General features: G+C 33.0%; 1 protein-coding gene across 2 annotated transcripts in view; it reads right to left on the bottom strand.

The window, feature by feature from the left end:
* Nucleotides 1-23,701, bottom strand: part of LOC125053075 — a 113,574-nt gene that overhangs the window by 14,964 nt on the left and 74,909 nt on the right. For both annotated transcript variants that reach the window (XM_047654280.1, XM_047654279.1), the window contains exons 3-4: nt 5,821-5,895; nt 5,158-5,339 (exon numbers count right to left, since the gene is read on the bottom strand). In XM_047654280.1, coding sequence (XP_047510236.1) covers nt 5,158-5,339; nt 5,821-5,895 — 257 coding nt within the window. The remainder of the gene's footprint in view (nt 1-5,157; nt 5,340-5,820; nt 5,896-23,701) is intronic.

Genomic DNA, 23,701 nt, shown 5'->3' with positions numbered 1-23,701 from the left:
TAATAGTTAATACGCATTTATTTAATCGATATTAACTCCGTAATTCTACACTTGTTGAACATTTTGAATTTTAAATTGTGTGTGTGTACATAAACAAAATATACTTCAATTATTTAAAATTGGAATTGCTCATTATAAATTAATACTAAATTATTTAACTATTATAAACACTAATTTTGATTACTTAATTACTTCTAAAAATTTAAATTTCTATTATTATTAATTGGATTGAAACATTTTTGTTTATTTCTACAGCATCCTAGCACAATATTGCTGCTTAATTCTAACAACCCAAAGCGTCGGCCATGATGTATTAAAATTTATACCGTCATACCTTCTAAGTAGAATAGGGATTATTCATACTTCATATCACGAAAATCGTGCAAATACAATCTAAGCTGATAATACTTGATGGTATTGAATTCCTTGAATTTGTACTAACGTAAAGGTACGTATTTGTTAGGAATTTACGAGGGTACTCATTGTGTAAATATGCATTTATTTATCGATATTATATACTGAAATGCAACTTTACAACGCAGTATTAAAATATTTTCGAATTTTTTTCGTCAGTCTCGTTTTCTTTATTTTGAAATAATAATAAATAACATTACGGCTCATTGGTCTAGTGGTCAGTACCCCTGACTGCGAATCCATGGGTCCCGGGTTCGATCCCCGGCTGAGACAAACATTGATGAGCATGTGTTGTGCTTAGGTCTTGGGTGTTTAAACATGTATTTATATGTATATCTATCTATATCCGTTACCTAGTACCCATAACACAAGCTTCACCAGCTTAGCATGGGACTAGGTCAATTGGTGTGAATTGTCCAATTATTAAAAAAAAAAATCGCCAATGTTTCGGGTTCTATCTAACTATGACAGCAATAATGAGGATATTGATATTTTCCACCTCACCAAAGAAGATGTGAAAATAAAAAAATAGTACCTATTTGAGGAGGCGGGAAGACTTTGATTTTGTTTAAGCAGTAATTTGATATTTTAAGTATTATTTGTTGTTTCAAATGTTAAATTTCAGAATTCTTTAGTTTTGTTATGTTTTTGTCTATTAATGTACTTACCTTTTTTTGTTTGTTATATATTATTTATCTGTGTAATCTGTTTTGGCTTTCTGTATTGTCTAAGCGTTTTGTTTTATAATATGTATGTTAGCTGTAAGATTACTAATAATTAAATAAATAAATATATAGTAATGGAGTATGTGGCGACGACGATGCATAATTTTAAGATCCCAGACATAGCATAGCGTGTTTCTGTTCTAATTCTAGTTATCTGGTGATTCCTTGGTATTGATTAGGCCACCAATTTAAGTACGTAATCTTGATATTGTTTTTAGACAAAGTGTCAATTAAATAAGCTCCTTCAACATTCCGTCACTTTATAAAAAGAACTATTTTATATAGGATATAATGGTTGTAGCAACACTTTGAAAGTGTAGCAAGCCCTGTTGAACATGATGTTTTGTATTTTTTTGCGTACAAAAGCTTGTATTGGATTTCAAAGTTCCATCAAAAGCAGAACTATTTTTTATATAAGATATAATGATTGTAGCAACACTTTGAAAGTGTAGCAAGCCCTATTGAACATGATGTTTTGTAATTTTTTCCGTACAAAATTTTGTATTGAATTACAAAGTTCCATCAAAAACATGCTTTCAGCGCTTTTACAGTACAGGAGCAGTTTTAGTCATTTTTCTACACGTTCACTTGATCGAACCTTTGTTTGGTTCACTGGCATAGAAATGGATCTTTTATCTGGTCATCTTATAGCGACTAAAGTACCTTAAAGGTGTGTATATATAGTATATACATCTCCTAAGCCTAACATAGCTGATGAGTTATATGTAACCACTGTGGTTTAGCACACGATTCCCAGCGCAACAAAATTATTAGGGGGTAAGCAGTGTGCACTGCTAGTACGAGTATATCACAGTGTATTTATAGTGTGCTGCAAATGAACTACCGATTTAATTATTAATAAAACAGGTACAGACCTATGTCAACCCTATGCCCCTTTGCTAACTGGACTTGAAATAGTAAATTTTTCCAACTTCTTTTATTTTATTAGTGTACTTACATTTTGTCATGAAACATAGTTTTAATAGAAACAATGTTTGACAAGAATCGCAACTAAAATAAATAACGTTGGAAAAATTGTATTGCATGCTCATAACTGCGTTTGTTTGCATATACCTAGCTCAAAGAGGTAGATAACATTCTATTTTTACGTCTAATGAGATATATTCAAATACATTATAAATTATAATATTTGACGACTCATTGGTCTAGTGGTTAGTACCCCTGACTGCGAATCCATGGGTCCCGGGTTCGATCCCCGGCTGAGACGAACATCGATGTGATGAGCATTTGGTGTTGTGCTTAGGTCTTGGGTGTTTAAATATGTATTTATATGCCTATCTATCTATAATATGTATGTATATCCGTTGCCTAGTACCCATAACACAAGCTTCACCAGCTTAGCATGGGACTAGGTCAATGGGTGCGAATTGTCTTTAAAAAAAAAAAAAATAGGTATCTCGTTCATAATAAACTCTTCTAACGATCTGGGTCAGATTGTCTTAACAACCTAAACAATATTGAGATCTGATTAGATCGCCCTATTCAAAATTCAGCAGAGGCTGCAAATCGATTCTAACAGGATCTCCGGTTGCCATTTAATTAAACAAAACGTGACTTTACATTTTTGTTGCCTTTTTAGAAACCATTTCCAATTTAAATTTTTCCAACAAATTGTGGATAAACTTCATTAATTAGAACACAGATTCCTATCGTGTATCCAATGCCCTTTGCAGGAATGGTTGATCCAGGATTGTTAGTCGAATTTCACACAGTGTTTTATTCAATTCAATTAAGATTCTATTTGTCTTCTTTCTTTTATTTTTCTTTGAAAGCGGAGTAAATTGATTACTTTTTTATTCTATCAGGGGTTTGTTGCATAACACATCATGACAGCCGGCTCTGTCAAATTTAGTCATACTCGTATTATGTTATCACTACATAGTATAAAACAAAGTCGCTTTCTCTGTCCCTATATCCCTATGTATGCTTAAATATTTATTTACGCTACGGATTTTGATGCGTTTTTTTTAAAAAGATAGAGTGATTGAAGAAGAAGGTTTATATGTATAATAACATCCATTAAATAGTGGAGAAATACTGTTATTTTTGAGATTTCTAATGTAATGTCGTAAATAATTACATTTTTTTTGCTTACATTGCAAACGCAGGCTGAACCCTACGAGATTTATTAAAATAATGTACTAAGTATTGTACACATTGAAAAAGTCTACCGAAAACTCCGCAATGGTTTATTTCTGTCTTTTATATATGACAAATAATGGCTAATTTTCGAAGCGATTTTAACCAATACAGTATTTATCCTTATCCAATTAAATACCTTAAATACATAATTTATTTAATAGAGATCTATAAGGCCCTTTACAGCATATGATTTAAATGAATATTTTCGAAGATTTTACAGATTTAAAAATTGTGGGACGTAGCGTTTGTGGCGGTACCGGCCGGCCGGGGCGGCGGGAACGTGCCTCTAAATAGCGCGTCGGAGGCCGCGGTTCTCCCTATAGCACTTTGAATTTAGTATCAACATTGCACCCGTGCGAAGCCAGGGCGGGTCGCTAGTATAGTATATACTGAAGTATACAAAAAATACTATCCTTATACCATGAAAAATCGCTCATCTTATGCTGATTAATTTACCCTTTGTTCTATATATTGGCTCAATAATTGCAGTGTTTTCCAATGATGGCCTTCATTTGAAAGGTCTCTTAGCCATGTAAGTGGATATGTGTGGGGAGCGTAATGGGGTATAGAAATCGATTCCCTGCACAATTATAATTAATCTTGATATATCACCTCTTCTAGTATGACGTGCTGTTAAATTTTGTTGATCGAAGACAAGATGTAATAGTGCAATTAAATACCCTTGTCAGTTGTATGCCTAGGCTTGTTAGTAAAGAATCTAGCATCTGAGGCCCTTTTCGGGAGTCTTGAGCCGGCTAAAACAGTTTTTTGTAGCTTACTATACAATAGATATTACGTTTTTATAAGTAAAACTGTAATTTTTTAATAGAACTCGCTGACAGAAGTTTATTCCAAAATCGAGTCAAGTTGTAACTTTAGCAATGAGTTAATCTATCACTTAGGGTTATTAAGAAATTCGTTACGATAGAAGTCGTTAACTTCCGCTACAAGAACTTCGTTAATTGCGCATTGTTCATAAGTTCTTAGGAACCAAGACGAGCGATAAGTTAATTATTGTTACATGACAGTGCTCAGTGTCGGAATACGCTGCAGAAGGTACTTATAAATAATAGGAGGCTGGAAACTTGTATATGTTTTTGTTAAATGAAATATTGTATAAACACATTGTTTTAAGAAGTTAATGGCCTCATAAACTAATCATAAACTGTTTTTTAAACCTAAATGTGTTTGCTGAAGCCCCAAGTAATAGTTCGTTATAAATAAATAAAGTGAGCCTGTTTGGCCCACAGTATTAAACCGCATTCTTTTAAAAATGTAAAATGGATTATTAATTAAGAATTGTTTAAGATGGAGTTGAAGTTTGAGCTTGTAAGAACAGGTATCAGAATATAAATATATTTTTAACATAGCGGAATATATATAACATTTATCTAGTTACCCACTCCCTAGCGTGGGGACTAGCGATATATGAATTTTTTCACAACCAATTTGTCACGAATAAAGTTTTTATTATTTTATTATTAATATAATATATTTTTAGAAGAGTGTAATATAAATGTCGAAGACATCAATTTATGTGTATTATTTCATACATGACGTACTTATTTTACCGCATAAAAACCTAGGTAATGTGTTTTGTAACCGCAATTTATCTGATTTTTAATTATCGTGAGTTATGAGTTATCGGTTTTTATCTAAACCATCAAGGTCTATTATAATTTTAAAGTGCTGCACGACCGGAAGGATACAATTCCTTATAAGGTCATTATAATAGAGAATAGGACGGGTAAAAAATATTTTTAGCTGTGGTTTTTATCTTAGTTACCGACAAAAATTTCAAATCATTAGATTCAAGGATACAATGTTTTAAGAGCTCCATGCAGTGCAAGAATACCTTAATCATAGCCTTGAGCAGTGCGTATCTCGTGAAGACGTTTCTTTGCGCCTTGGACTCGTTGTACCGCGCCATTAGCGTTATGAGAGCCTTTTTCGCTGTGTCATAGTTCTCATCAAGACGTATCCGGACCGCGCGTAGACGTTCATTTGTTTCTATGACCTCTTCTTTCGTCTGCCCGCCTGGTACAATGAATACAGAATTACTATGATAGTTTATTTATTAATTAAATATTTCTTAAATTAATTAGGCTGAACTTTTAAAAGCAGTTAAACAACATTTAGCAGTTAAATTAACGTAATATTAATGACGTTTTAATTATAGTTTATGTTGGGAGTTGCGCAATTTCTATCCTATGGCATATTAAATTTATTACTTATCTGTGAAGTCACCTGCTTTGCGCATTAAGCTCCATTTGCTACTTTAAAAGCCTCTTTTGGGTATTTGCATAGTATTTTTTAAAAACATTACATAAATAAAGTGGAAATAAAATCCCTTGAGGTTTTACCGTGGAGTTAGGTAAACCAAATTGTTTTTTGTTTTTTCAAAGCGCCATTTGGCTTGAATCTTTTATATTCCCTTTGATCATTGAAAATAGTCTAATGCTATATAAACTTTGATAAAAGAGATGCGCAAAGATTTTATTTTGGTATCGATACTTACTTGAGGTGCCCTCATCTTTGACGTCCTGAACTATACGGCGTACGCTTTGAGTAAATTTTCCAACTAAATTGGTTGCTGAAACAAAGAAAACAATAATTTTATTATGAGTAAATTAAGTAAAACTTTAGAAGTTTGAAATTGGAAAATTATACATACAATAGCGATGATATGAAATTCGTATGTATTGAAAGTTTATTAGGTGTCAAGTACCTATGCCGCTGGTGGCGAAAAACTTCTCTTCCAAAACGAAATTATTACTCTCAAGGAATCATGTCTCCACGCCTTGTATTACTATTAATTTATTGATTAGCTTACAGTAGCGTTCACATATTCATAAATTACATTGCAGGTACAGAATTGAAATGAGTAGAAATGACTCGTTGTTATTTTTCTTTTATAATTAAAAAAAACGTTTTCACCTAGTTAGGTAAGGATATAAGTCGAAAGGAAACTTCACTTTCGTCGCATAAAAATTGACTGGCTAAATTAATTACCCTCGTATAATTAATATCGTCTTACTATTAAATTTATTCACCTTTTTAATATTCCTGCACAAACACTAAAAACCAACCTTAGTTACGCACCTAATGCTACAAAGCCTGTATCGATTGTTCTATAGTCTATGTCTCTTTGTCGTTTGCCGACGCCACAATGCGGGTTGCAACATAGATGTGCACTTACCATCAAAACCTAAGCTGGGCATGAGATACACTCTGAATACTCAAGATTTCTAAACCAATTCCTTGATAGTATTCAATTCTTGTTACATACATACATATGTCATACAAAGATGTCTATCATTAGAAAACATCTTTTCACTATTACCCGCGTAAATATGGGATAGGATTCTCGGTAAAATACATAAATTTTATTATAGAATGTTAGTTTGACAAAAACGTGTACGTCGAATTTGGATGTAACTTCATAAAACAATAGTAACTTATTTAATGTTGATTTGAAATATTTTTAAACCTAAGTTACCTAAATAAATATAATACTAGTAAGCAAGGGCGTCGGCAGGTAGGTGGCAAGAAAAAAAACTTTTTTAATTAATAATAAGTCAAAATTTATATTTATTGGCTAATATATCTTATTAGTTACTTTGGTTACATGTTTTATTCATTTTACAGTCAAGACCACATGGAAGTTCATACCTTTCTCTGTACCTACTTCCACTGGCCTTCTGTCCCCCTTGACAACATGAATTCACCTAAGAAAAAACGATGTTATCTTAATATATATAAAACACGTGTCACGTTGTTTGTCCGCGATGGACTCCTAAACTTCTTAACCGATTTTAAATTAAATTTGCACACCGTGTGCAGTTTGATCCAACTTAAAAGGTAGGATAGCTTACATCTTAATTTGTAGCCGGTATATTATTTTATTGCAAATTATTTGTTTATTATTTGAGTCACAGTTCTAACAGATGGCGCTGTGTTGATGGCAACGTTTCACATAAGCTACAATTTAATGGCATAACCACCAAAAAAGCATGGCTGGTGTTCTTCAACCGCTTCCGCGAATAGTTTACTACTATGTAATATAACAAAAACCTTAGCCATTGCAACGTTTGGCCGAGTCTGCTAGTTTATGATAAATTTTTGTTCGATTTATCATTTCGTTCTCTGTAAATTGTACTAATACGTTACGTAATCTCAGATTCTATTAGCTCCAATATTGTGTTGTGCGAAGTATTTGTTGAGGTTTACCCTTAATATGTATAAATAAGTTTATATTTACTGTAGATTTAGGCTGGGCCTTTGAATATTCGATATGATTCGTACGTTACGTTCGATGTGCGAATTTACGATACGATTTATTCGCAGGCATTAAGGCTATTTTGGGTTAAGAGTGCCATTTGGATTTAATGTTCTCAAGAGGTGAGGTGTTTTATTGGTTTTGTACGATCTTTACCTAAGAAGAGTAAAATTTTATGACTTAAGACGTAAATAGTAGTGCTTAATTACTTTATCCTTGTGGTAAAGCCGTGTAAGGCCGATTCAATAGATTTTCATTTGCGAAATTAATGCGAATTAGCGCTATTAATTATGCTAGTATGGAAAACCACACGTTCATGTTTTAGACGATTTTGTCTATCACCATAGCCCAATAGCAAAGAAGGCCGATTACATTTAAATAAATATGATGAAAAATTGTCAATATACAGAAATCTATAGCCAGTGACGTCGCACCGCTAAATATTAAAGCACGAAAATTTAATATTGGCAAAGGCAAAACTAGCTAGTATGAATAAATCATAAAATAAATATCGTATCTTGGGTACAAAATTCTTGGTTTTCGAATTAGTATTAGTATCAAACATTATAACGTTCATTCAAACGAATTAGTATTAGTAGTAACATTGTAACATTCCAGTTTTAGTTGAATGATTAGAAACTTCTAAACTTTTAATATACATTCCCATATTATGTATCGGCTAATCGCTTGAAAATTCACACATTCAAATGACCTCGAAGATTCTTTTAACCTTTGACCAAACGTTGGCAATGTGATTAAGGTGACATTTAACGTTCCGTCAATTTATTTTATTGAATTTGAGTATCGTTCTTGCGTATTTGAAATGCCAATGTTATCTTATAATTACGTATAGTTAGGACGGCTCATTGTTCTAGTGGATAGTACCCCTGACTGCGAATCCATGGGTTCAATCAATGGTTCGATCTCCGGCTGAGACAAACATCGATGTGATGAGCATTTGGTGTTGTGCTTAGGTCTTGGGTCTTTAAATATGTATTTATATGTCTATCTATCTGTAATATGTATGTATATCCGTTGCCTAGTACCCATAACACAAGCTTCACCAGCTTAGCATGGGACTAGGTCAATTGGTGTGAATTGTCCAATCATATTAAAAAAAAGTTAATTATTAAGGTCTAGATGAACGCGACCCGCAAAAAGTAGCCAGAAAATGGTTGGTAAAATGCTTATTGGACCCAGTTATGACAAGTTTCGTTCGTAGGGGGGTTAGGAAGGTAAGATATGGAATCAAGACTTTGTTCTAAATCAAAGACAATTGTCTTAATACAATTCGTACATTGGCTTTGACGTATAGGAGTCATACTTTGCGCTAAGTCCCGATTCTGAATACCCTTAGTGCAGCTCACACTGTGCAGAACTCTATTTCTATTATTTAAACATCTTTAAGAGACTGTTATTTAAATGTGCTCAATGATAACAAACTCTTTTTAAACAGCCTAGAAATAAAGGCCCTTCATTATAAGAAAAACTAAGACATCGTCTGATACTAAAAAAATGGCGAAAAACTGTAAAATAATGGCGATTAGAAAGAAATACAATAATCTATTCTTCTTCATATTAATAAAGTCTACTACAAAGTCATATATCGCGTGTGATAGGGATATAAAATTGTATTGTTTGTTTGAAGTCTAATTCTTTATTTTTAGTAGATCATGTGACTGTTTTAATGACGTACATCTAATTGTCTTCAAAGCATTAAAATCGCGGAAATTGATTTTATTATTAGAACTTTGATAACAAATTGCGCTGCTATTTCGAATTAATCACAGAACTTTCTTAGATTGAATGAGAAAAATAAAGATGATGATAAATTATTGTTTTGAATTTGGAACACGTATATTATTTTAAAAACTTAATGCGATTTTGCGCCATTTTTACAATGTGCCTAGATTTTTTGTATATTTAAGTACATGACATATTTTCCTTAGTTGACACAAAAAAAAATTCTCAACGCACACACAAATATTTGACAACCAATATATATGTCAATCCTTTTTCATTATATTTTTAACATATAAAATACGCCATTATATGAATATGGTGGAAATATCTTGTCGATTCGAAACCTTTGTTTAAATAGTTCTTTTATTTGAGGGTAGAACTCGCTTTCGCGCGCGCTGCATCCCTCGTCAAGGGCTAAAAGCCCGAACCCGTACCACCCTATATATTATATTAGCAGGACGCGGGCCTACACCCCCCCTCCACCACCCCCTCGCGAGGGAGAGTGCAACATAAGCATCGAAAGGGGAGAGTTTACATATCGACAGGACATTACATGTTTGGCGGTTACGAAGCCCATGAACATTTTGAATTGGATTTTCCTTCTCTTTTGTTGTTAATTTTCCAATGTTTTTATTTAAGTAAGTAAAATGTCGAGTATAATTCATAATTCTATTGTATACTAGTATTTATAGATGTACCAGCTGACCCGGCAAACGTCGTTTTGCCATGTATATTATTTCTAGAAAACATTTTATTAGTTCAATAAAAAAAACTATCTACTATATGATACGATAATAAAAAATAGGGGTTGATCGTAGAGGGGTGAAAATTAGGGTTTGCATGTATTTTTTAATGCTATATCATAAAATAATAAAAGTAAAAAAAATATCTAAAAATAGAAAATAAAAATTAGGGGTGGACTACCCTTAACATTTAGGGGGATGAAAAATAGATGTTGTCCGATTCTCAGTTATACCATATATGCACACAAATTTTCATGAGAATCGGTCAAGCCGTTTCGGAGGAGTTTAAACACAAACACCGCGACACGAGAATTTTATATATTAGATATATAAATGATCATGTAAATGAATCACATATATTAATACATCTGCAGCATAAACGTTTGAAGGAATTAGACATCATATGTTTTTGCTTATCATCTTGCAACGTAATTCACGATTCATGACTGATATAGGTTTTTCCGGCCCGCCCACTTGAGTCTAATTCATTGATTCATTCGTTCCAACTTCATAAATGACTGTATCGTATGAGGAAATAATTGCTTCTACCGTATAACTATGTGAATTGGTTGTGCGCCGGCGTCGTCGCACGTGCCATTTATCCAAATTACGCTAAATTGACCGCAGATATAATGCCTATTAAAATTATTTAAGTAACAAACATCTGGCTGTTTTTAATGATCATTTCTATGCATATACAGTGTTCGGCCGAGAATCAAAGCACGCTTGCGTTAAATAGGATGTATTTAGTATGATAGAGCCATAATCTTGGCTTGGTAAAAATATAATAATATCTACTATTTAAGAGGCAATACACTACTTATACAGAGAAGAAAATCTTTAGCGAATTCGCAATAAAGCCTGCCAATTGACATACAACAAAATCGATATAGACCAGTGCCGATAATTTTTGAAACCAAAAAAAATTACAGTAGGATGAAACCCATTAGAAAAGCAGGGGAATATGATCAAAATGAAAGGAAAAATAAATTACGGTCGATCTGAGGTCGGGAAGGGGTGGGGGGGGGGGAGCTTTAAGGGTAAAAAACGGTTTATCTCGATTTCCGACAAAATTAAAAGTCCTATCGAAGAAAACTAAATGGCAAAGTTGTAGGTCATAAAAAGATCTACAACTTTTGTATTCACACATTTTTCACATAACCTCAAAATTTAGGTGAAAAATTCAAAAAACCAACTTTTTGGTTTTTTATTTCTATCTTTTACAAAAATTTATTTTTTTACACGAAATTTGGTGAAAACTTACCTTATTATGTCCCAAATATACTGTAATTTATTTGATTAAAAATATTTATTTATTCACCTTATTTTGAATTAATATCGAAAAAACACCCTAATTTTCAATCGAAAATTCTGACGTCAAAATTTCAGCTTTTTTCAAAAAGTTGATGTGCTTTCAGTGCGTTGAAATCTCTACTTTCCTATGGTAAAAAAATATATATATATTACCATAGTAAATCTTCTCGGAAAATGCAAAAAATCGTATGCAGTAACGCCCAGACCCGTCATCCCCTTCCCTACTTCAGCAGCAGACTGGATCATCCCTTCAAACTATATCTTATCCATTTATGAGAATGACAAATAATTTCCAAATATTATAAATAAAGGCCTCAAGTGGTTATAATGCTGTTTTATAAATAAATAATAATTAAATTTATTAATTTAAATATTTGTTAACTAATCGTTCTGATTAACAGAATTTAAATGAAGCTGAAATTGCTTTTCTAATTAAACTGTCACATACACTTTTATGTACAGTATTTTCACATAAATGAAAATTTCAACTCATTAAAAATATTAATTAGCTGAAACCGGGCTCGAGCGAGCACTGAAGTCACAGTGTCGAACACTCGCTCGTAAGTTGAAGGAAAAAAAATTGTGAGGAAAGCGGTATCCCTTAGCCACAGCGCTGATTTGCCTATTAGAAATAAAAATGAGGCCAAGGCCAAGGGCCCTTAATAAAAAAAAGCAGTGGCTCTACAACCATTTTATGCCTGGGCCTCAGATTTATATATCTGTTTCATGATCATTTGTCAAATAGGCCAGTAGGTGGTCAGCCCCCTGTGCGTCACGCCGTCGACTTTTTGGGTCTAAAGTAAGCCGGTTTCCTCACGATGCTTTTCTTCACCGTTCGAGGGAATGTTAAATGCGGACATAGTAAGAAAGTCAATTGGTGCACAGACCTACGACATCAGGGATAAGAGTAGCACGCTGAAAGCACTTGGCAAACACTGCTCATGTAGCGTCTTCATACCAGGTAAAATATGTCTCAGTAAAAGAAAAATTAAGTCGCTTCGTTCCATTACTACGACAAATTTACGCTGGCGACTTCTTGTCAAATTCACAATACACGAAGGCATGTGAAAACTGTACAACCTAAATTAATTTCTTAATTACATATTATAAAATAAAGTCAAGGTTGGTCGTAAAGCTATTATCATGAACTAGTCAAGCCAAATCTATGAATCAACATTAAACGATAAGCTGTATACATGATGATTTCATGGGCAATCATTAGTAATCAAATCACAAGTGGTACATTATTCGACGCTGGTATCCTCCAGAACAATTTCATGAAGCGCTCAATTCTTCAATAGGTGAGGATGTTAGAAGTTTTAAATACTACCAATTATTAAACAACGTCTTCCGCCGTCTCTGTGTCTCAAAAAAACTGTTAAATATACGATTTATACATTCGCTTGTTAATTGGTAGCTATACAAAGTATACAAGCTTTAATTTTATGGATGTCTAACGAGTTTAAAATAACATAGTTTTGGTGCCTAACACAGGTTTAGAACGACTCTCTTGCGGCTTTTAAAGGATTACTATAACGGCAAAACTAGAAGCAATTTAGGCTTAGATCTAATTAAACTTACCCTTAATGTACTATCTAAACAACACAAAGAGTATTTATATATTGAAGCGACTCCTTTGATATTTATTATACACTAATTTATTTTGGAAAATGATTACATTAATTAAATTTTTATTTCAGTGAACAATTTGTTGTCCCAATTTTTTATGAATAAATAATAGTTTAAAAAAACTAGAACACACGCTTTTAAAGCACATCAAACTAAAAAGTGAAAAATAATTCCTAATTTAGGCTGAAAATGGTAATGAACAAAAAATACTAGTATGTATTATTGTGAAAAAGCGTGGGTTGCTTGATAGACGAAAAATATGGCACAGAGGTAAAGTTAATATTTTTTTATTTTTTTCATTTTTTTTTCGGATTATTGCATTATCATCGATCTTTAACAGGTGCGCAAAGTTTGAATTAAATCTGTCCGTTAAAAGTGGGTCAAAATCGAGTCCGAAGGAGTCGGTTACATACATACATACATACAGGTGAAGCTAATATAAATCGTGTAAAAAGGGCGTAAATAATTAAATTAATTAAATTAATTCTCGGAGTGAAGCGGTGAACATAAAGTCAGAAATTTTGCGATATTATAATACCGTGTTTTATTTACGTTAATAGTACACTATCAGTTTTAAATCCCGTTAAATATTGCCTTGTTATTTAGACTGTCACGAGCCTAGTAAATAGGTCACCAGAAAAAGCTTCGCATATAAAATATAAGGTACATAATTGTAACAGTGAGTTTCTAGTTTCTATGGCCTCTAAAAAGATTCTTATAAATAAAAATATCCTTTAGAAATACCCATTTACCATATTAACATACCATCCACGCCTTTGGCGGCAAGAAATAGCGGGATTTATGTAAAAATCCTTTCATTTATCCCGCTGGAGACATTTCTTTGAAATTCTTTATCTGACATCCTTATTGAATTCTTCAATAGATTTTCGCTGGCGGCAACAATCAATATTCAACAATCCTTTTGCCTAACGAAAAATGATAAACATTCCTTATTTATTTATTCATACTGTTAATCTGACTCTACCCGCAAGAATCCTTCTTTTATTTTTTATGAATACTAAAAGGCTTAAGGCATGCAAAAAGGGTTTTTAGACTTTTTGTTTTAGGATTTTTGTTTACTGTGGCGATTCTTCTTGGACACAAAAATAGGTTTAAAAACTTTACAATTTAACTATTGCTATAGTCCTGGGTTTCGTTTTAAGTCGTCACAATAATATGTTCGACTTCGAAACTATTCATAATAATGGACTTGTAACTCAAAGGCAAGCTTAACATAATTATTCAGATTTTATGACTTTAGTCTGGTACTGTGAACGGTACTGTGAACTAGGGACGATCGATGTTAGAAAAACATCGATATTGAAATCGATGTCACAATAGAAAGCCCAACATCGATGATTTTTGCATTAATAATTGACAAAGAAATAAAATACAGTGAAATGGTTCGATATTTATTATGAAACAATGATATCGAGTGATCATCGATGTTCGATTATTATCATCGATCATCCCTGTGAACCCAGATATTTTTTTAAATATTGAACTGAGTCTGCCACGTTTGAATTTGAAAATCGAATTTAATAGTATAAGATCCCGCTATACAACGACCTTCACCGAGATGCTTATTTAATGAAACTTATTTTATATTTAATTTAATATGTCAATAAATATAATCCATATGGGTTGCCTAGCAAATTTCAGTCCAGAGTATGTTTAATTAGTATTTAAAAAAAAAAAATTTTTTTATAATTTGCGTGTAGTAAATTTTTTTAACTTTTTTCAATCAATATTTTTAATCAGGGTAGTATTATATATGTATCACTAAAACCTTCTTTTATACTAAAGATGTATATATACTTTAGTGTCACATAAAAAATATACACATAAATAATTAATTGATTAAAAACAACCTAACTTTTGCATATTCTATGGGCTTCATACTTTCGATTGGTATAGAATTTATCTAATAATCATACCGGTGAAATGTTTAAAAAATATTTTTTTTTAAATTAATTAAAAATACTCTGGACTGAAATTTGCTAGGCAACCCATATGGATTATATTTATTGACATATTAAATTATATATAAAATAAGTTTCATTAAATAAGCATCTCGGTGAAGGTCGTTGTATAGCGGGATCTTAGACCATAAAATATTTATATACAACAGCTGTATACCACAACTGTGCCACAGACATCACAGATCACTATACAACATAATATAATATACTACACTGTCAGTGTGTATACAGCACATTGAAAGCAATGACTTTGTAACGATTTACGATTTAATATGACGACATTGTAGTTTCATGAGGAAGAAATCCTTATATTGACGATTAAACATCATAACAATAAAAATGTCAGCCGCGTAGTAAATATAATTACAACGTAAAATCTACAATAAAAAATATATTTTAATTTAACTACGATAGGCACCAATATTTACCTAAGAGGAGTCGTTGGCTAATCGGAGATTAAATTCTGCAACTAAGTTGCACATCTATAATTAAAGACTTTGAAAACCATTCTTACTTTTAGTGATATATATTTACGAGATTTTTTTGACAGCATTAAAAAATAAAATAAATCAGTGGTGCTTTAACCTTTTCAGGTCTGGGCCTCAGATTTCTGTATCTTTTTCATGATTATTTGTTAATCTAATAGGCAAGTAGGTGTTCCGCCTCCTGTGCCTGACACACGGCGTCGACTTTTTGGTGCGGGTTTAACAATGTTAAATGCGCACATAGAAAGAAAGTCCATTGGTGCACAGCCGATAGAATTTAGAAGGATAGAACTTACAACACTGCCAACACTGCTCCAATAACAGAACTATTTACTAACTAACCTATCAACAGCTAGATAATACATAACGTCGCTGCGCGTGCAATACCGCGGAAGAGCACTTTGTTAATACCGCGTAACAGCAAAAGGAACAAAATTGAGATATCGCGCCAATAGATCCTAGATGCGGATTGGCTTAAACTAGCTCTCACGCAATTTGAATTAGCCAATGGGAAACCTCTTTTTTGGCATCGTAGCAATACAGCGGAACAGTAGTATGCCTGAAGTTGGCTTCAAGTCCGCGTATTTACCCAAACGGTGAAGAAATTATGACACGATTACCGCGTGCTCCCGAAAATATTTAACTGCATTACCGAAACTGCCGTCCCTTTATTGTAGGCAATCTACTTCAAAATTATATTTAGAACCCATAATCCAATCAAAAGCGCAATTGTATCGTCTATATGTAGACTATTCATTTTCGGAAAATGAACCACGGGTAGCTTCAAGAAAAGTATTTGAAAGTATTTTATTTGAAGAGAATATAGGGTTGTTTCAGCCTAAAAAAGATGCATGCGACCAGTGCTGCGCTTACAAAGCAGGTAATATATCGCATGAGCAGTATACTGAACATATTGAACGGAAAGACTTAGCTAGAGCTGAAAAAGAAGCGGCACAGAAAGGTGCCATACATGCATTAACAGCAGATCTTCAAGCTGTAAAACTATGTCCTTTCCTCAATGCGAGTGCACTTTACTTTAAAACAAAACTTGCCGTCCATAACTTTTCCGTCTACAATCTGGGTAATAATGGAGTCACTTGTTACTGGTTCGATGAGACGGCATGCGATTTAAAAGCCACTACATACGCTACATTTTTGTGGATTATTTGACCAAATTACTGGATAATGATCCGAAGGACGTTGTGATATTTACAGATGGCTGTACAGCGCAGAACAGAAATAACATTGTCTCCAATGCATTGTTGCGTTTGGCTATGGCTAAGAACATATTTATTACTTAAAAATATCTAGAAAAGGGCCATACTCAAATGGAAGTAGATTCAGTTCATTCGGTGATTGAGAGAAAGCTGAAAAATCGGGAAATTTTTTACCCTCACAATACGCCACGATCACGAAGGAAGCGAGAAAAGTACCAAGTCATTACGAAGTTATTACACCTGATTATACATTTTTTAAAGACTTCGGTCTTAAAGATTGCTTGATTTATGACTCAATAAGACCTGGTCGTGGGGCGGGTGATCACTGTGTCGTTGAAATAAAAGCACTCAGATATAATCCAAGTGGCACAATAGACTATAAGCTCCGCTTTGCAGATGATTTTATTCCTTTACCAAGACGGCCAAAGAAAATAGTTCCGATTGACAGTGTGCCTTCACTTTATGAATCTAGACAGCCAATATCCAAGACCAAGTATGATCACTTACAGGAGCTTAAGAGTGTTAAGTTCAAATCTTAAACTTACCAATAAAAAAGTTTTTTTATATACGTAATGTTAAGTATAGATGAATGTTGATAGAGAATAGTAAAAAAAATATTATAGTTTCCCTGTACTTCTTTTAAAACGTTTATAAAAAGTTTTTTCTGTGTATTACTAAGTAAAAGATGTGAACTCCTTATGAAAATAAAAATCTATTCCTCGTCCAACTAATGAATAAAATATTCATTTTCTACAGATTAGAAGTTTTTTTTTATAAGAAGCTCACATCTTATACTTAGCAAAAATAAGTTTTCTTTATAATGTTGATTATTAATAATAGAAAGATATTGTTTTTCTGAAAAATTTTTGCTTTTTATCACAATTAATAATGTTTTCTAATAATAAAAAAAAATTTCAAACCCGCGTACTTACTGATACTATACTACTTTTTCTATCAATTGTTGCAACAAAACCGCGTAAGTGATTTTACACGGAATTTACGGAAGTTACAAATAAATTTACACTATTACTCCATAAAGTAAGCCCCAAACTAGTAGTGATAGAGTTCAGTCAGCAAAATGTAGTTAAATGACTGAGATATTTAGTTTTTTCTTCTTCCTGTAAAATCGCAAAAACGCAGATACGCGGTTTTTACAAAGTGCTCTTCCGCGGTATTGCACGCGCAGCGACGATAATTATTGTATATCAAAATAGCAACAATTTAAATATAAAACATATTATGTTGTGTGTCTATCTATTCTTCTATTAAAATTCTCATCAGAAACATAGGCTGTACGTATACAATATATTAGTACATTATACGTGCGTATGACGTGCAATTACCTGTAAAGTATTTACCGTAATCCTCATTTAAATAAACTGTCAACGTTCAAATAGGCAATAATCTGTTTATAATGGGAATTAATAAAATATGCTCTCGTCTGTATTTGCATATTATATATTATGATAATGCAGAAATATTAATATGACATTACTTTAAAGTTTTGGCATCCTACATACAAAGATAGCTAAACCAGTCGTGTATTAATTCGCCGGTTGAGTACATTTTCTCTAAAATAATAGTAACTTGATACACTTCTTACTGTATCGTATATCGATATGGAAAACAATTCATAGCAATATAACCTTGATCGGTCCTCACGAACATCGTCGATGTGTAAAATATTAGATGAATATTTAGAGACCTTTGTAGATAAAAACTATTCCACCACACCGTCATTTTAATATAACAAAAGATAATAATTACCTCATACCGTCAATTTTTTTTAAATAGTTTGTAGAAATATTAAAATCAGCTCTATGTTATTTGATCTGAGTTTTTCGAATTTTAATAATGAATATATTATTACATATATAATTGTATATATGTGTATAATTTATTGAAGATAAATATTTATACATTTTGTCTTTAATCATGACAATTGTAAATAATGTTACGCATGTAATGTAAAAAATGCAAAAAATAAAAGACTTTAATTGATTTATTACACAACTCGACAGTACTTTATTCTTGGCAGACGTTTCGTCTTTATCTTTTCTCGCGAACTAAGTGACGGAGCGAGTCTTATTTGAATTTGTAGGCAAACTATATTCGGACAATGGCTAACCTTGGATGAATCTGCCATTGTAATGCTTGATAGCATCAGTTGCCCAAATTGACGGTTACAACATTTTCAAAACATATACATATACGGACTTTTACGTCGTAAAAGGATATATTTTTTATATATCCTTGTATTTACATTAGTTTTTATGTTCCACGTTTCAAAGTTAAATTGTCTGTATAGCTATTATATTATATGGAGACCAACGATAAAATTTTATCACAATTTTGTGTATCCAAAACTTTTTCGTTAATAGTAGTACAAGTATTCGCGTACATTTTTATATACAATTATTATTTGTATATATACGTTTTCGAAGTATGATTGTGGTTAAGTGTAGTTCTAATGTGCTAAAGGTTTCCAAACAAAATTCTCATTATCTATATAGCTATTTGATTTTGCGTATTCTTCGTAGTCTTCAGAAATAATGTTCTTAAGTTATTCAAGTGCGTGACCTAATTGTATGACGAACAATAAATAGTAACAATATGATAATAGGTGTGACTCATTGTATTTTAATTTTATACATATGGAATATTGTGAAACGTAATAAGATATTTTATTATCTAATTGTATTTTTTAACATAGCAGTATTTCCTTAACCTTTAATACTCTTTGAGATCCCGTGTCGATATATTATATATGTCAGGGAATGCTCGGATTATTCGGAAATGTTCTGTTCGAGTCAATTGACCGTTGATTTTATTCTTGCTTTGATTAATATAATTCAGATTCCGTCTATTATTTTTAAGAATCATAATTTAATTTGTTTCGATTTGTTTTGTTATTATTTAATTGTGTTATAATTTGGAATCATTGCTGATTGAGTACAGTGAAACATTGTGGTGATAAGACGTTAGACCGAGTTTGGTATGTTTAGTTAGTGATGTGATATGTACGTGGAGATTGTGATTAAAATTGAAATCGGTACCTTGAACTCGCTCGTTATAATTTAAGCTTAAAGTGTTTGTAATGTTAAAAGGAATCAATCTAAATTAAATACTGTACGATAATTATTCGTGTTTTTTATGCTCGAACTTTACGCACATGACGCCCACTAAGCTAATGACGATGTATTGAAGGAGTGACGATATTTCTCCGAAATAAATAATATATATACAGCGCTATGACTTATCTGTGCATATCTATCCCCTATCAAATTTTATTGTGTTATGTGACAAGTGTACTATCTATTCCATAACTCTAATCCAATCAGGAGAGAACGTCCGAGAGGACGTGCTCATCTGAGTCACCAAGATCCAACGTTCAGTAGTTCCAATAACAACCGACGACAAACTAAGAGCTTTAATTGTTTTTTTATCCCGTATATTTAATTTCAGGAAGCGAGCGTGAGACCACATGATCTGCAGTCGAACTAAGTAGGACGCTATTCTAAAGTAAAGTTTCAGTATCGTCTCGTATCGTATCGTCAAGGTGTGACGTTCTAACTGAACGATGTCACACGGTTAACATAACTTGATAAGGCAATGACTCATTCGGCGACAAACTGGCTGTTTGCTGTATACGTGATAACAATCAGGGTGACCAAATCTTTAAAACCCACTTCACAAAAAGACTTGTGAATCATATGGAATCGAAATGCTTTAGTATATTGTTTTTCTTTTCTGGCAGATGGCATGTGGAGCTCGTCACATCGTTAGGTTACAGCTTAATTATTTTTTATCATAATAAAGCAGTAACCTTCTTACTTAATCCTAGTAGATTATACTCTAATGTTATAATTCCTACAATATCGCAAATAGACTTATTTTAAAAATAACAGGGGCTAACGGGCAGTAGGCTCACCTGATGTCAAGTGATACCGCCGCCCTATATGGGGTCCATTACATGGCCAGAAGTCTCGTAAGTGCGTTGCCGGCCTTTTAAAAATTGGTACGCTTATTTCTTGAAAGGCCGTACGTACGGAAATACCTCGGTGGTCAGCTGGTTCCACATAGTCATGGTGCGCAGCAAAAACTGTCTTAAAAAGCGCCTATGTACGGTCGCATACTAAGTCAATACCTAACGAGAAAAATTGATAACGCTTTCATTATAGCCGAATCTGTATGAAATAATCTTTATTGGATTGGAAATCGTATAACATTCGTAAGCTCCTAACGAGCGAAGAAAGCCTATGATGTCTCAAGCCTTTTCATCTCCGGTAATTGATTTCTCCGCAACTTCAATATTGAGAGATTTATCAGTGTTAAAGAAGGTTAGTTTTCAATACAACATTTAAAAAACGTATTTTAAAAATTTTGTAATGTAAGCTAGATTACAGAACAGCCTGGAGATAACGGTAAATAAACGTAAGGTTTCATTTCTTATATATTTTAATTCACAAGCGACTTGCGATGAGAGATCGAGAGATGTGCATCTCCGTGGTGACGCGAAGTAGGACGGTATTAAATTTAAGCAATAGTCAAATATAAAAAAATAAATAAATCAGTGGCGCTACAACCTCTTTTAGGTCTGGGCATCAGATTTCTGAATCTGTTTCATGATCTTTCATTTGCCTATTGATTTTTCAATCTAATAGGCAAGTAGGTGATCAGCCTCCTGTGCCTGACACACACCGTCGACTTTTTGGCTCTAAGACATGTCGGTTTCCTCACGATGTTTTCCTTCACCGTTCGAGCGAATGTTAAATGCGCACATAGAAAGAAATTCCATTGGTGCACAGCCGGGGATCGAATCTACGACCTCAAGGATGAGAGTCGCACGCTGAGGCCAACACTGCTCATATTATCAAATATATCATATAGTACACACTCTCTCTCTCTTCAGTTGGTTGGTCATGCCTGAGCCTCGAGGTCAGCAAGGAAACATCTGAAGGGGTCACAAATTGTTTACACCAGTTTCTGTCCGCCACCCCTCTTATTAGTGTACAGTTTTGAGGACCATGAGTCTTTAACTTGAACGGTCCACCTGGTTGGCCACAAATTATTATTATTATTATATTTATTTACGTGTGTAATTGATCTTTTATAGGCTAGTTAGTGATACATTTTCAGTACCGATGTTGGGGTCGTTTCCTTATAATATTTGTTTTCACCTTACCATTACCTACTTTTGGCATCACTTTCCTATTAAACTATTGAAATATATACTAGATACAATAATGTATCTAATATACCATAGATTAAAGACCCAGTACAATACAACGTTTTATACGTAAACAGAGAAGTTGAAATATAAAAATACTTTGGATAATGAGAACTTGAGCTTCTAAATTTATTTCGTATTCAAGAGCTTCAACAATGACTTACGTGCTTTTAAGAGATTTTCAGAAACACAATTTTGTATACCAAGGTTTTCAGTTAAAATACTGTTCTCGTTGTTTTTTGACATTTATAAGAAAATTCTTGTTATTATGATGAAAACGCAGACATATTTTTTTTATGGCTCTGGCACGATTTGTGCATTAGCCAGCGTCAAGTATAGGTTTTTTTATAATTCATGCTTGTCTTTATAGAAATTCAACCGTGTCCTCCATGTACGGTTTAGGCACTCGCCCGGTACCGCACAACCCTCCCAAAGGCCGAGAACAAATTTAAATTAAATTAAAACTTGCCCTCGAACCGGGAATCGAACCCGGTACCCCTCACCTAGCTGCCACTTAATAAGACCGCTAGGCTATGAGGCCCCCTGAATTTTGGAATCTTATATGTTAGTATTTGATAATTTTTCTTTATGAGCATGTAGATCCGTCTGATCTGTGCCAGACTTAACAAAATAATTTTTTACACGTACTTGGTACTCATCAATATTTTCCTTCAGACGTTCAGAGTCATGCGCATAAGTATGAGTTTTAATTTTTAACCATTTTTTTTAAGGTATTTGATTGGAGTTGAAGGCAAGAATATAAAAACTGACGATCTGCTTACTAAATACATAGGTCCTATAACCTAAATCTTTGCAATGTTTCAACTACGCATCTGTCTCTTTTCACCTCAGTAAAAACACAACTTGTCAGAACAAGACGAAAGAGTACTGATTTATGTGTTTTCACAAGAGGTATCCCTAAATACGCATCTAATGGAGCATGGGGCAGACACAATTTGAGTGATTCATCTCTCTATAGACCCGTGAGTAAGCAATGATTGTTCTGCCAATCATTGAATTCAGATCCTCAGCATTAAAGCCACAGTAGGTTTTGACTTTTGAATTCCACTTTTATTACCTCCGACTCCAAGAATCGTGTGATTTTTCCTTGTCTATGAAGAACAGCGGTAAAGTGAAACTCCATATAAATTAAATACACTTTTAAAGGATTCAAACTTTATTTTTATGAGAAATATTTATTTACAGGCTTTTAGGCATGAGTAGGACGCTTTTATAACACTTTTTAATTCGGTGTTTTTAATGTGAGATATTTTCTGTGTGCATATAATATAGAATACGAAACAAATAAATGTGATTATTTTTCATAGATGCCTCATATCATATCTTTACTAGATAGATACTATGACGCAATACCTCACTAATGATGCTATTATATTATAGATAACTTTAGCAAGAAATCATGAATTGAGCTTCAATTGTTTATTGTGTCAGCTAAACAGTATGCAGAAGCAGAACCTGATGCTGTCGACCTAAATCGAGTCCCTATTTATAGTGTTCAACATTGTTAAAATTTAAATGTTCAATGCTAATTGAATATTTATGGAAAGGTTCGTCAGGATTAACTTTTTGCCATCTCGAAGGCTAAATAGTACCAGCGTGAATGACTTACAATCTAGCTTGTACAATAATTTTGTATTATGTTGAATTAATTTTCTACAATAATAGTGAATATCTCAGACTAAGGTAATTGCTATTACCTTATTCTAAAAAGGTGGGAGCTTGTAGTTTAATGTTTATCAGAATGCCAAATCATAAA

This window comes from Pieris napi, chromosome 10, assembly GCF_905475465.1.
Source record: "Pieris napi chromosome 10, ilPieNapi1.2, whole genome shotgun sequence".
In the NCBI taxonomy this organism is placed as follows: domain Eukaryota; kingdom Metazoa; phylum Arthropoda; class Insecta; order Lepidoptera; family Pieridae; genus Pieris; species Pieris napi.
The sequence above is the reverse complement of the archived record's forward strand: the minus strand, read 5'-3'. Positions and strand labels throughout refer to the sequence as shown.